At 46.1% G+C, this 14031-nt stretch overlaps 1 protein-coding gene across 1 annotated transcript in view; it reads left to right on the forward strand.

The window, feature by feature from the left end:
- The window catches only part of APCDD1 (APC down-regulated 1), a 30280-nt gene extending 17332 nt beyond the window's left edge, over positions 1 to 12948 (forward strand). The window contains exons 4-5 of the mRNA XM_074576629.1: positions 9322 to 9643; positions 11844 to 12948. Of these exons, the coding sequence (XP_074432730.1) occupies positions 9322 to 9643; positions 11844 to 12295 (774 nt within the window). The 3' untranslated portion in view covers positions 12296 to 12948. The remainder of the gene's footprint in view (positions 1 to 9321; positions 9644 to 11843) is intronic.
- Positions 12949 to 14031: the final 1083 nt, after the last annotated feature.

Below are 14031 nucleotides of genomic sequence, written 5' to 3' on the forward strand. Positions count from 1 at the left end.
CTAGCTGAGGCTGGTCCTTGCCAGGCTCGGCAGCGCTCTTGGCTGTGGCCTTGCAGAAGAGTCCTCCTTCGAAGGTGTCATTCTGTGCTCGCCGCCTGCACCGGCGTTAGGGCTAGGCAAGGGCTGGAGCAGGAGGTTGCTTTTCACTCTCTCTCTGAACCTTCAGAAGCTAAGCGTGGCTTTTAAAACCCTATTCATCTTCGTTGACTTGACTCTTCACTATCTGTTCTGCAACGGCAGTAAAAGCCTGTCCCAAGAGAAATACAGTTCTATGGATTAAAATTAACTATTTAGCCTAGCAAAATAAAACAGGGACCTTCAGATCAACTCAACACACGTCTCTAAACTACTGACACCTTCCTTGTTGTTGGCATCTAACCACAATTGCTTCATCTTTTGTACGAGGGAAGGGAGGACTCACTGGTAATATTGCTACAGGGTTCAGAGGGCTATATAGGTTGATTTTTAAAGGCATAATAAACACGTAAGGCAGCTTTATTTTGGAATACTCTGTTTCTGAAGATGGACATTCAAGCTCTCCCTTCGGGTTTTCCAGGAATTTTTTCTGTTGATACTTCCCAAAATATTCACGTCACTATAAATTAGTATCGTTTTAATGGGATAGAGGACATGCAAGCACATTCATCTGAGGAAAAGGCCAGGTTTCTCTTTGTTCTTGTCATTTGCCCAGGCTCAAGTAGTTTATATCAGAAAAGAACAACAAGAAGACTTTTGCATTTCATGTCGGTTGTGTTTATTTCAGTTTTATGCAGGGTTGTGCAACAGAATTGACATCGTAGATCAGACAGTTGTGTAATGGTAGTGCCTTCAGATTCCTTCACTATCTCTCCCTTCATGTGAGCCATTAATAAAAACTGTTCATCAATACATTAAAAAATATGGTACACATTTGCAGATAACTCTGAACGTATCTCCACCCTCCTTCCTGCTTGCAGCTCCTCTGTTCCCCACCAAAAGAAATCCCAAACTGACAACCCTGCAAAGGAGTTACCACTCTCCCCAGCATTTCACTTGCTTCAAGATTTTTAATTAAAGTTTTAAATCTTTGTTATTCTTCATTCCCTTTGGCAGGCTGGATTATAACTGTGTCAGCCATGCTTGTCAACTCCCCAGAGCCAGCCTAATGCACATCAGCCAACTCAGCTTCATATGAGGTCATGGAAAGCCTGCAAATTATCACTTTTGTGGTGGAGAGAGATTGTAGCCGTCTGTTAAAGCGTTGCCTTGGTCTGCAGTTATCTAGAGCGGTGGAGGAGAGGAGCTTGACATGGTTCTGAGCAGTTCATAAAAGTGTCCTTTCTGTGGACTCAGCTCCTTGGCAATGTGAGGCAAAGCCATCCAACTTTTTTTGTAGAGTTGGAAGCGTTTCCTTGAATCGGTGTTCTCCCAGAGGTTTCTATGTCTACTCATCCTAGGAGCACTCAGTTACTAACACTAAAACCCGGCACCTAGTTTTCTCGAGTGGTGAGATTTAAAGCGTCCTGCCCAGACGTGCCTTGTTCCCTCCCCGTCTAGCCCTGCCCGTGACACACGGTATTTGGGTGGCTGGGAGAGATCATTGCTGTGCGCAGCGTTTCGTTCCCCTCTTCTTCAGTGCTTTCCCTCATGGCAATACATGGCAGGGGTTTCCTACCCCAGCTTTTGTGACTGTTGGACCCTACAAGATGCAGGGCCACCGGTTAGGTCTGTACTGCACACGCAGTTCCAGCCTGAGCCTGTGCTTCAGGAAACCCAGTGCCTGGTCCCTCCCCACACATCTCCCTGCAACGAGGATATGCTGGGTGCAACACGCTTGACCCAGCCACTGCTACGTGGCCCATCCGGTGGCATTGCATGGACAATGTCAGACAAGCTGGCCACAGGAGCCACCCTAAAAGGGAAGCCCCCGATGCAAGAGCAACACAACCTTGTGAACGACCAGAGCCTGGGCTGCCTTATGTGGGCTCTGCAGCTTGGTCAGGAGCATCTTCCCCACCAAGGGGACAGTGCAGAAGGGAGCTGGGGTGGGCGCTGGGGCTTTTGCTAGCCCTTGCTTCTCCCAATTCTATATAGATGCAACCTGTCCTCCTTTTCCAACCATGAACAAGACCTGCTTCTTGCCACACACTGGTTAACTAGTGCAAATCAGGGCTGGCCAAAGGTGGTTTTAATATCAGCTGAGAACCTGGCTCTTCCGAACAAGCTTCTCATGCTACAGCCACCAGCACAGACGTGGGGGCCTCAGACAGCAGAAGCAGAGCATTGTAGAAATAATTTTAATGTCAGTGCATGACCTGATAAGGCAGGATTTTCCTACAGAAATTTGAAATAAGTGACTTCACTGGCATGGGGGCATTGTAACTGAGCGGGGTGATGGTGGCAGCAGCCCTTGAGGAGAGACCAGGCCCAGCTGGCAGTGGTGTGGGGGACAGGGAGGGAGGGGTGTACTTAAGAGTAGCCACATGGAATATATAGGTTTGAATAAAAAGTGAAAATTAAAAGGCCTGAGCCTTAAAGGAGGTGTTATGGAAAGAAGCCACTGCTCTGCCAAGGGTTTGGGGTTGGGTTTTGGTTTGACACTGGCATTCCTGGGAGGGAAGAGGAGAGCGAGGAGGAGTCCAAAGGCAGCACAGCCGACTGCAAAGAGCGTGTGCTTCTCTGTCTTGCTGAGGCAGATCTGATACTTGAATGTCTTAACCAAGTTATGGTATGGGAAGGATGTGTCCACTGTGCAGTGGCTCCAGATAAAAAGAGAAGGAGAGATGATTTCCCAAATCATTTTGGGAAACTGCTGTGTCATTTCATGCAAGTTTAAAGACCTTGCAGGTGTAAAACAAACTGCTACTGAGAAAACTAATTGGATTCACCACTTCTCTGAATTGCCCACTGCTTTTCCTTAGCCCACGTCAGCTGTGAAGAGCAGCAGACCCACATCTGCCCCAACATCTGGCCTCCTATAGCAGGAGTTGCCATATTTTTGTATGGTTTAGGAGCTTACTACACATTGCTACCTTCTATGCTTTTGTCTTCTTAATGTGTCTCGTCTGGTAAAATACCAACTATTTGCAACTATAAAATATGACAGAGAGAGCTTGTCAGAAAATGGTCAAAATTCCCTATTAAAAATACTGGAAAAGCCTGTAAAAATGCTTTTCTCATTTTTAGAAAAGAAACATTTGCTATTCTGTGAAAAATTGAATACCAGAAAACAAAATTTTGCTTTGTATCTCTTTCCCTCCAGCCTTTGTGTATTCATAGACATATTTTTCCATGCCCTTTTTTAAAATAAGAATTTAATGAAAAACATCAAACACATTTTTCATTCTGCTAAGAATGCACTGCATCTCTCAGTCTCTAAGTAGTCTGAACAATGACTCTTCCCTCAAAAAACAGTAAGTTACAGTTAAGATAATGTTAATTTTCCATTCTGTAAATAGATGGATATCAGAATAGTCATCTATTCTAATTCTACAGGAGAAAGGTTGAGTTACAATTTGAGCTGTTTCAGACAAAGTGTGTTTTAAAATTTTCAGGTTGAACTACAGACACACTTTCAAGATCTAAAGAAGGAATAGATAGGCGAGAGATCAAATATGTTTGAATAAGGTGCTTAGTTGAAAAGAACTATTTTCAGCCTCCTCTTTATTATTAGTGCTTGTTCGTTTTATCCCTAAATACAACTTACAGTACATCCCGCAAGTCCTCTCCTTGATATTAAGAATCGATTTCAGCTGCTGCTTGAACCATAAGGAAAGGGTAGATTTTTCTGTACATTTTGAAAAGTTTGGTCCATAGGTGTCTTATTCTGTAACAACAGCTTCGAATACAAAGGTTTTCAAAGAAAACTAGAACACCTTCCAAAAAGATCTTTCTACGCGTTATTCAAAGCTCATTTCACCATTGCTCGGAGAGCATCCCAGTTGCGTGACAGTTTTTTGGCCTGGGCCATAAAAAACACTATGAATTGATTAGAGGCAAATTAGTCCTAGGCAGCCATAGAATCCCATAGAATTTAAGAGAAAATTAAACTATGCTGAGAAGGTTTATGTTTCTGACTATCCACAGCAATTGGGAAAAAGATCAAGGAACTTCATCCTTGTTTGCTTTTTTTATTAGAAACCTCCCTGGTTGGCTTCCAGAGCTCTCTGGCCCTGTTACCACTTCAGCTGAGGCAGCAGGAGGGAGGGACAACGAAAAATGTTGGTGGAAATTTTCAGATCACAGATTCTTTTCTCCCCGAGTACAAGAACTGAGTTTTCAGCCAGAGACTCGGGCTTATTTCAGCCCACATGGCCTCATGGATTAATTCAGAAACTGGCTTTAAAGAAACACGCGGGAGGTGGGGCACCATGGATTTGGCATTGCAGAGCTGCAAGGAGGCACCCTTCCCCGCATCTTCACGGGCAGGGATCTTCCACTCATCGGGCAGCAGCCATTTCTGAGGTCTTTCAGCAAGACCCTCCCTATTAAAACTAGTACATTGTACACCTAAGATAATCAAAACATAGAACAGATGTTCATCCTGTCCACTGCTCATTTTATAGCTTTTTAGTTTATGTCATGCTGAAATGAGCTTTTTATTAGGGAGTACTTAATTGTGCTTGGACTCAAACGTCCTCTACCTCTGTTCCATATTTTCTTTGAACGTCTGTTTTTAGAAAATAATCTCTCCCTGACACACAGGGAAAGGGAGAGATTTGCAAAGCCTCAGCTAGTGTAATTAAGAGCCAAGAGCAGCTGACCTCAAAAAGCAACGGTGAAAAACACAGTCAATTGTTGAGCATAAATTACTCCATAATTAAGTACAATTGCCTCATAACAAAAGTAGATCTTTCTCTCGTCCATTACTTGGACAAAAATCATACTGAGGGAGTTTACATGTGGCATATTCTTCCGCTAAGGAGTTGATAACTCTGTGAAGACGGTATCACAGCAAAAAAAGGTTTAAGTAGGTGTAGATTCAAGCGCTGGTCCCAGGGAAGCGATGCGTTCAGGGTACGTCCATGTGAGGTACCTGAGCCAGCCTGTGAAAGGGATACTTCTGCTTCCCTCCTCACCGCCCCAGCCTCTCCTTGTCCCACTCCCTCTTTGTTGCAAAAAGTGCCCGTTCACCTCAGCCCCTTCATCTGGGCACATCGTCAGTAATTAGAAGACAGGCAGGTTGGACATTTCTTAGAGACGTAACTGGCCAGACCTTCAGAGCTGGTGCAAAACTTTTGGAATTAGAAGGGATGCACAGAGTTACAGCAGTTCAAGATATGGACCACAGAGGTCAAAGAGCCAGATGAGCTACAGACAAGTGTTTATTCTGCTAAAATTCACTTCGATTTCTGTGAGTTAGCCTGGATCTTCCGTGAGTTTGCCCAAGGAGTCACCTCCACTCACACAGTGTAATGAGAGCCAGTGTAGTCTCATTGCATGAGTTTTATAAGTTTTGGGAAGTAATTCCTTCTTGTCCCTCAAGACATGAACCCACCCCTCATAAGGAGAAAGGGGCTGCCTGTAGTCATGATTTTTTTCCATCCTGGACCTTCTTCTGCCCACTCTGCCACAGCCAAGGGACTAAGCAGCCGCGGATGTGACCAGTCTGCACCTTTTACACTCCCAGTATGATGGAGAAGACATCAAACAATGATAACAGTCCCAGCTCAGCATCAGAGCCTTGACTAGTAATACCCACTCTTTTTAAACCTAAAATCACTGGTAGAAAAATGTAAAAAAGAACATTAATGCTTGATAGTTCTTCCTGCTCAAAAAAGCAAAAACTAAGATTGCTGCAAATAGGATCGATTCCAGATCTCCTTCTTGTCCATTCACTAGATCTGAGAAACAACAGAGGAATCCCACAAAGAGCCAAGGGTGACCAAGAAGACAGCATGCTGGGTTTCTGTTTGTTTTTCTTCAGATGTTGAACAAGGGCAACAGAAACCACTGGTTCCCAGGTTAAATTGCCCCGTCTCACAAACTACTTGTGGAGGACAGGCTCCTGAGAGGGAAACGTGGATATAAACCAAACCACCCTGGCTGGCCCATGCTGCTTTGCCAGGGTCTCCTCTGGGAGATCCTAAGAGCTTTCAACTTCACTTCAATAGAAAAGGGACCGTAGCAGAAATTGTCTCCTACTGTTGACCACTTCAGCTTATACAAGCTATGTTTAGTTTTATAACACTGTCTTTTCCTTGCTTTATGTGAGCCGGGCAATCACAGCAATGAAGTTACTGTCATCAATGTGGTTTATTAGCCCTTAACGTGTTAGTGACGCTCGGCCTGCCCCATGGTGGGACGGCCACGCTGGAGAAATGAGTGCTTGATAGACACCAGCATCTTCCACAGGGCAAGCCCTCAGCCCGGATCACTGCAGACAAAGTGCTATTTCTGTTACACTTCAACAATGTGTGTTTCTTTGGTGCTTTGGTTGGCAGTGAACGGAATCACACACCTCATCCCACGGTTTTCTTGCAGTACCAGCAGCGCTGCCCGGGACAGGGCGGATGCTCAGCATCTGGCATCCCCATGCACAGCTGGAGCTCAAGGGAAATGGGGCAGCTCTGCCGCTGCCCGAAATGTGCCAAGGCGGTCTCCACCTTTCCCCAGCACCAACTTGTTTCCTAGCCATCTATGTCATCTGCCCCCCAGCAATCCTGAGCCGCAAAGCCCCAGACCGCTTTCCAGAGAAAATGACTGACATCCTCTGAAGAGAGCTAGGGATTCATCAGACCAGTTTCCTAAGTCCCAAACAAGCTTGCAGGTGAAACCTGGTGAGATTTTATTGCAGGCAAGAGGAAGGTGGACACTGGATTTCTGTCAGATTGTATTTGAAGGTTCATTCCAGAAATAGAGCTACACACATTTTTAATTATTTGTATTATTAATTTATTAATAATCATATCCAGGTCTCTGAAATTTCTGTCTGCTTTCTGACAGCACATGTTTTTAGCCTCCTACCAATCTTTTCACAAACAGAAGAGCTATAATTGTCTGTGTTTATACAAAATAAGACTTCCCTAAGTCACACAGGAAGGGAACACAAGAAATCTAGAGCAAAATAGGAAACGTAACTGGATCTTGGTTCCTCTCTTGACCATCAGAAAATCCAAGCTGAAACTTTCAATTTCAGAAAACGTCTCAGTTTCACAGTCCTTACGCATTTATATGTGCTTTCAGTGTTCAGGAGAACCAGATGTTTTGCACCAGCCTCTGCTGTCAGTTACTATGGCACATATCTGTGCTAACTTCACCAGTTACAGGCGAATTAGTCAATTAAATGTTCTGTGTATTTTCACTAAGACACTAATGGCTCTTGCACCTGCTTGCGGGATTTAGCTGAAAAACGTATCTTAAAATTAGTTAACAAGCTCCACGGTGGGAAAGAACTGCATCCATTTTAACAGCATGCTCACACGTGGTTCCCAGAAGACGATGTGTTTTGGGGTGGAAACACCTCTGGAGGTCACCAAGTCCAACCTCCTTCCTCCTCAAAGCAGGGCTGTTGGCCAGCACTGGTTCAGATCAGCATCATTTATAATTATTTTGCACAGAGACCATTGTTCTACATCCCAGGGATGCAGAACAGCAGACTTTTCATGGACTTCACTGACTTTTGGCGTCTTATCTGGGCAGGGGCAGGGGCAAATATAAACCCTGTTTAGTATGTGTAAAAGGGATATATTGTGAGAGTTGTGTGTTGATTCTCTGAAGCTACCTACAGTTGTATTATTGGAGAAACTCAGGGCACTAATGAAGCTTGGGTAAATGTTGCCCCTAAAGCGTGCCATGAGCTGAAGGAGAAATGCTGACTCCGTGGCAGCTCACGTGGACTTTACAGCATGAGCCATGAATATCAGCATCTACGATTTGTCTAAATCCCTCTCCCCGATGGCTGCGTGGGTGCTCTTAACTCGGTGCACCCTGAATTGCACCTCGGGAAAACAGCTGAACAAGGTGGATGTGAGTAACACCCCCCCGCCCCCTCAGTGCATCCCCCTCTCTCCAGGAAGGATCGAGTGTCCTTGAAAGATGAAGGCACAAGCTGTCTGCGTGGTCTTTGCCTTTCACTCCCAGTATAAGCCTGCTTACAGCACACGGCGCTGCCCCTCCCCACGTCACCAGCCGACTAGAAAGCCTCTACTGTCACGGCCCGAGATGTAGACGAATAGCACATCGCCAACCCAAAAACAGGCACTAGGAAAGCGGAAAACACTGCTTTTATCTTGCGGGGCGGCATTTATTCTTCTTGATCTAATTACTTGTCATCCATGTAGCGAGCTAAAAAATTAGTTCCATAATCTTTTATCGGTCCGTAAAATTTACTTCAAGGTTTAGCAGAGCAGAGACAAATGCTAATGCTGCCGTCTCTCTTGCCATTGAAAAAATGCAAAATAGGGTTTGAAAGGAAAATAGCTAGGCCATGCTCTTTTGCCAATGACAGAAATCCTTGCAGAGGCAGAAACAGTTACCCTTAGGAACAAATACTACAGGTCTCTGCAGTTTCAGTTTCTGATGTCAGGGGGTGGAAGCCCGAGGGTGAAATTCCCTCCCCTCCTGCCATGGACTTGGAGCTGTGCAGGACACCCCCGGGGCTGACAGACGGGCCTGGGGGTACCCGTCTGCTTGAGGCTGGTGCTTGGCTCACAGCGGTGAGCTGCCATGGAGCCCGGCCGGCGCCACGGACACCATTCCCATTCCCGCTGGAGAGGGACATAAAGCTTTCACCCTAGCCAGCGGCAGCCGGCCACGTCGTACACTTCACAACCTGGCGTTAGGGCTTGGAAAAGACGAAAAAGCGTAAAATCGCTGGTTACTGTTCTCCCAGGCTGCTCCCCAACTGAAAAACGTGCTTAGGACGCCCGTGCCCATCTATGGTACCCAAAGTTAACAACTAAAAGGAAGACAGATGCAAAATAAGAGCTCGGCAAATGTGTCCATTTCTAGCACACGAGTTGCCAAGTCCCTAGTATGTTTTTTTACCATAAATTACTGTCTGCCAGCTTCTTGTATGATTTGAAGCATAAAGTCAGCCTTTTCTAGATCAAATAAAAAGCTGAACTAAAATGTTAATTTCAGAGAACTGCAGATGAGGGAATTAATCTAACTCCGCTCCTGCTGTGCAGTCTTATACATACAAAACCAAACGGTGCCATGTTTCAGGTGCTTTGAAGGGTGAGAATCTGCAGGAGAACGTTAGAAAGATAAGAAATAACAACGTATTCCTTAAAACGTTGAGGTGGTGTCACTTCAACGTGAAACGGATGGCCTGATTCATTGCATTGCCCTTTTATCACAGATAATGCCTAACGAGGGTTTCTCTCTGCTTCGTTACAGAACCACGACCGCACGTGCATCGCGTGCAGAATCATCTACCGGTCGGATGAGCACCATCCTCCCATCTTACCCCCCAAGGCGGACCTGACTATAGGGCTACACGGAGAGTGGGTGAGCCAGCGCTGCGAGGTGCGGCCTGAGGTCCTCTTCCTCACTCGCCACTTCATCTTCCATGACAACAACAACACCTGGGAAGGTCACTACTACCACTACTCCGACCCCATCTGCAAGCACCCCACCTTCACCATCTATGCCAAGGGACGCTACAGCCGGGGCGTGCACTCCTCCAAAGTGATGGGCGGCACGGAGTTTGTGTTCAAAGGTAGAGTGGCTCGCTACACTGGGGGCGGAGGTGGCCACGTAGTTACGGAGCAGAGCAGGGTTTGCTCATAACGACTTGGCTGCTGATGATTTCATTCTGCCGTTTTCGGGGGTTAGTCATTTCTTGGGAAGATTTGCAGGCGTTGTGTGGATGCACAGCCAAACCATACAGCTGCACAGCATTTCACACCACTGAAGCAACACGCATTTGAGGCAGGGATCTTTTAAGTACAGCACAAGAAAGTAAGATTTCACATCACTCCGTCTTGGAGTCCCATGGCCAGACTTCAAGTATCTAAGCAAAGTGTCTGAGATTAGATCTGTGTCCTAGGGCTCCTTCAGCAGAGAGAAAAAAGCACCTTCAGAAGGCTTTTCAGGTCGGGAGTGGTATAAATCATCTTCTGTTGAAGACAGATGTAGCAGCAGCATGTGTCCTTTCATCAGCTTCCAAGGGGCCCTAGAGCACGTAAGGATGTCCCTAAAGACAGCTCTGATTAATCCCACCACAGCGAAGACTAGATGTAGCTAACCGAAACCCCTCGAGTACTTTGGGAAGCAGCGCTCAGTGGTGACGCCACCCGGGTCCCTGCGGCTGAGAAGCCTTCCTGCGCAAACAGCCCCATAGCACCCCGCTTAGACAGAGCGCAGCGGCTTTAACCACTCGCACAAACAGACATCTCCAAAACATGACGTCCCGCCACGGCGCCAGCCCCAGCGGAGCCTCTGGAAGCCCCAAGCACTCTGTGGGCTCTTCCTATTTCAGCTTCCATGTGAGAAGCATATAGCTTCTTGTATGGCTCCAATTTAGGAAAGCATCTAACTATCAGGAATAATTTACTAATCTGGTATTTTCACAGGAGGCAGGAGATACCCTTGCCCATCAGAGCTTTGGCTCTTTACAGCTGCATGCAGCATGTCCCAGCTCAGCTCCCGGGGTGAAATCCAGTTTTTGCTTAATTTCTGGTTTACGGTATGCCAACTTCACTGGAAACATTCAAGGTCAGGCTGGATGGGGCTCTGAGCAACCCGATCTAGTTGAAGATGTCCCTGCTCATTGCAGGGGGGTTGGACTAGATGACCTTTAAAGGTCCCTTCCAACCCAACACATTCTATGATTCTATAACTTACCTCACAGATCAAGGTCACTCCTTTGGTTTTGGTAAAACTTTTAGGTTCACTTTCCACAGATTACCTTTTACACCAGCTAGATTAAATAATGTGAACTGTAGAGCCACTGAATCAAATATCTGTTTATAAAACCTGAGAATAAAATTCCCACCAATTTTTACTATAAAAAGACGTACACGCTGTTAATGACCTGCGAGAGTATTCGGGATTTTGGTGTGTCGCGAGGCATGAGAGCTGGTTATTTGCCTCTGTTTTGGTCAGCACTGAGTTATTCAGACCCCCTTTTCTTGATATACAGTGTCAAGCACACACCTGGAAAAATCTCTATTCAGCTTCCATAGGCTCATTCAATTTGGCTTTTCACAACTTCTGAAACTCAGCTGAAAAACAAAACTTTACGGCCCTTGAGCTCCTTTGAAATACAGGCAACTTGGAACTGAAGAAGCTGCAGCACTTCTATGTTTGATACTGCAAGCTGCAGCCACTGTTCAGATAAGAGAAAAACCATCTTTCTGTAGTTCAGCAATACTTTATAATAGTCATGCAAAAAAGGACAGGAAACATAGGTAGATAGTGCAACTGTGGCCCTTTCCAAATTTTCCAGTTGGAACTAATTATTTCATTAGCTTTACAGGGTGACGTCTTAAAAAAATGATGAAAAATACATTATAAACAGTCCTACTTATGGATTAATGTGGACAGTAGTAAAACCTGAGTGAAGTTTTATTGTTTCCTCTTTTATCTCTCTCCTAGCATAACCAACTTGGCTTTATCTGTAAAGGATTGTCTGGAATTTATGAAAAGCTCTGCTTAATCTCTGACTGAGATACGTGGCCATGAGGTTTTCTTCAACTGAGTTTGTGCGTGTGTGTGTTCTGTGCAAGAAGTAATTACGTAAAAGACACAAAACGATGCAAATAGATTTGCTGGCCACACCTGCAAATATAAAAAATTGATTTAAGAATGAACAAGGAGAGACAATTCTGATTTGACAGGTACACCCCAATCCGCATGTCACCTTTTGCTTGTGGTTTTGTCCCTCTGCTAATAGCTCCTCTCTTCCTCTCTCGCAGTGAACCACATGAAGGTCACTCCCATGGATATATCCACAGCCTCTCTGCTCAACGTCTTCAACGGGAACGAGTGCGGAGCCCAGGGGTCCTGGCAAGTTGGGGTTCAGCAAGACGTCACCCACACGAACGGCTGCATCGCCCTCGGCATCCGCCTACCTCACACCGAGTACGAAATCTTCAAAATGGAGCAGGACGCCCGGGGCAGGTACTTGCTGTACAACGGCCAGAGACCGAGCGACGGGTCCAGCCCCGACCGACCGGAGAAGAGAGCCACTTCCTACCAGATGCCTTTAATTCAGTGCGCTTCATCCGTACCCAGATCCGAAGAGTCACCAGAGGAGAATAAAATAAGGCTGTATAGCAGCAGGGCACCGGAAAAATATCCCAGCGCCCCAGCTCTTGCTTTGGTGTTGTTTATTTGTACTGTGTCATATTGGGACATTCTCAGCTAGAAGTGAAAAAAAACTTTATTTTTCATGACTACAAAGCCAGGATTCCAGCAGACTGGGGGTTGTTTTTCTTCCGAAAGAAAGGGACATTTATTTTCTTGATGCACTTGAATGCCTGAGAACTGTTGTTCTTTTCCTTACTTCCCCCCTCCTCCTTGAATCCCAAACGGCACTCGTTTGATGTTTGTGCTTTGAACTTCATCCAGTCTGATCCCTGGCCTGACATGACTGCACAAAAGTAATTGCACTTTAGGACTGCAGACTTTTGGGGGGAGGGAAGGGGGTCTCCTTTTATTATTATTTTTTAACTGCTGGGGGGAACGTTATGATCCTGCTTCGGTCGTCTCTGCCATCTTACCGTTGTGGTACTCTTCTCCCCAGCGCCCGGTTTCTCATCAGGATTTAGCTCTGGGGAAGGGCTCGGTGTCGTGCCAGTACTGTGATAGCAGCTTCCCCCTCTGACTTCACAGCTCTGATGTAGATATGTACATAAGGAGGAAACCCACAAAGATTTATCTTGTCATTATCTCACAGCTCGTAACACAAAAAGAAACAGCAAATCAACAGCCCTCCGGTCAGATAGCGCTAAAGGGTTGATACTTCTAATTAAAAAATATTCCAAGTAATTTAAGCTATTTTTACAATCATTAAGTTGTAAAAATAACCAGTGATTTAATATTTTCTCATTCAGTTTCCTTAGCTCTGGAATTGCTTCGAGGCCTCCCTTTGTACCTAGCGAGTAGTTAACAACCAAGCCCCCTTAAAGCCAGACAGAAGCAGCATTTTTCTGTCGGCTGCACACAGTGCAGGTAAGTCGCCGACACAAGGCTGCAGGGACTTCTTCTGTTTTCATATTCCTGAGGCCTTGCCTACACCCCGTGCGGTATTTGTGCCTCGGATTTTGTGCCAGCCAGGTGGGCAAAGTAAAGCAGCAAGCGGGCTCCAACGTGTTCTGTAACACTGTTTAGCAGCGTATTTTTAGTGATGTGACCTCACGTCGGAACAAGTGAAAGGTTGCAGCAGCGAGCGCACCGTGGCCTCCAGGATCACTTGTAGTTCAGAGAGGCAGAAAGCAGCTGGAAACAGACCGGCATCCATGGGATGGAGGGAGACTGGCCTAGTCTTACCAGAGGGAGGAGCAAGAGTTGCACAAATGCAGCCACGTCCTCCTCCCTTTTCTTCCTGCTGGACCATCCCAACGCGTACCAAATCGGGATTGGTTTGGGGAGAGACTGCGGGGAAGGTGGATAGACACAGCCCTCAGAGAGCATTCTTCCTTTGTTTTCATATTCCCGAGGCCTTACGTACTCCACGTGCAGTATTTGTGCCTTGGATTTTGTGCCAGCCAGGTGGGCAAAGTAAAGAAGCAAGTGGGCTCCAACGTGTTCTGTAACACTATTTTAGCAGTGTAGTTTTAGTGATGCGACCTCACGTAGGAACAAGAGCCTGCCCTGGAAACCCTCAGTTTTCCCCAGTGGCAAATAAATCCTTGTGTGCTCACTGATGTGAATCAGTGCAGACTCTGGAGGGGCAGCAGGGGAGATATTTAAGGCCAGCAAGGAGGTAGGTACAAGTTCATGGAGAACCATGCTCCCCAGCTTTAACGGGGAGCGAGCTGAGGGCGCAGCTTAACCGTGCAGCATTTGGGCTGTGGCCTTTACCGATACACACGTGTTTAGGCTTACGGGAGGAGCAGGAACCCATGCAAGAAAAAGAAGGAGTAAGGTCATAGCATTTCT

This window comes from Larus michahellis, chromosome 2 (assembly GCF_964199755.1).
Source record: "Larus michahellis chromosome 2, bLarMic1.1, whole genome shotgun sequence".
NCBI classification, from domain to species: domain Eukaryota; kingdom Metazoa; phylum Chordata; class Aves; order Charadriiformes; family Laridae; genus Larus; species Larus michahellis.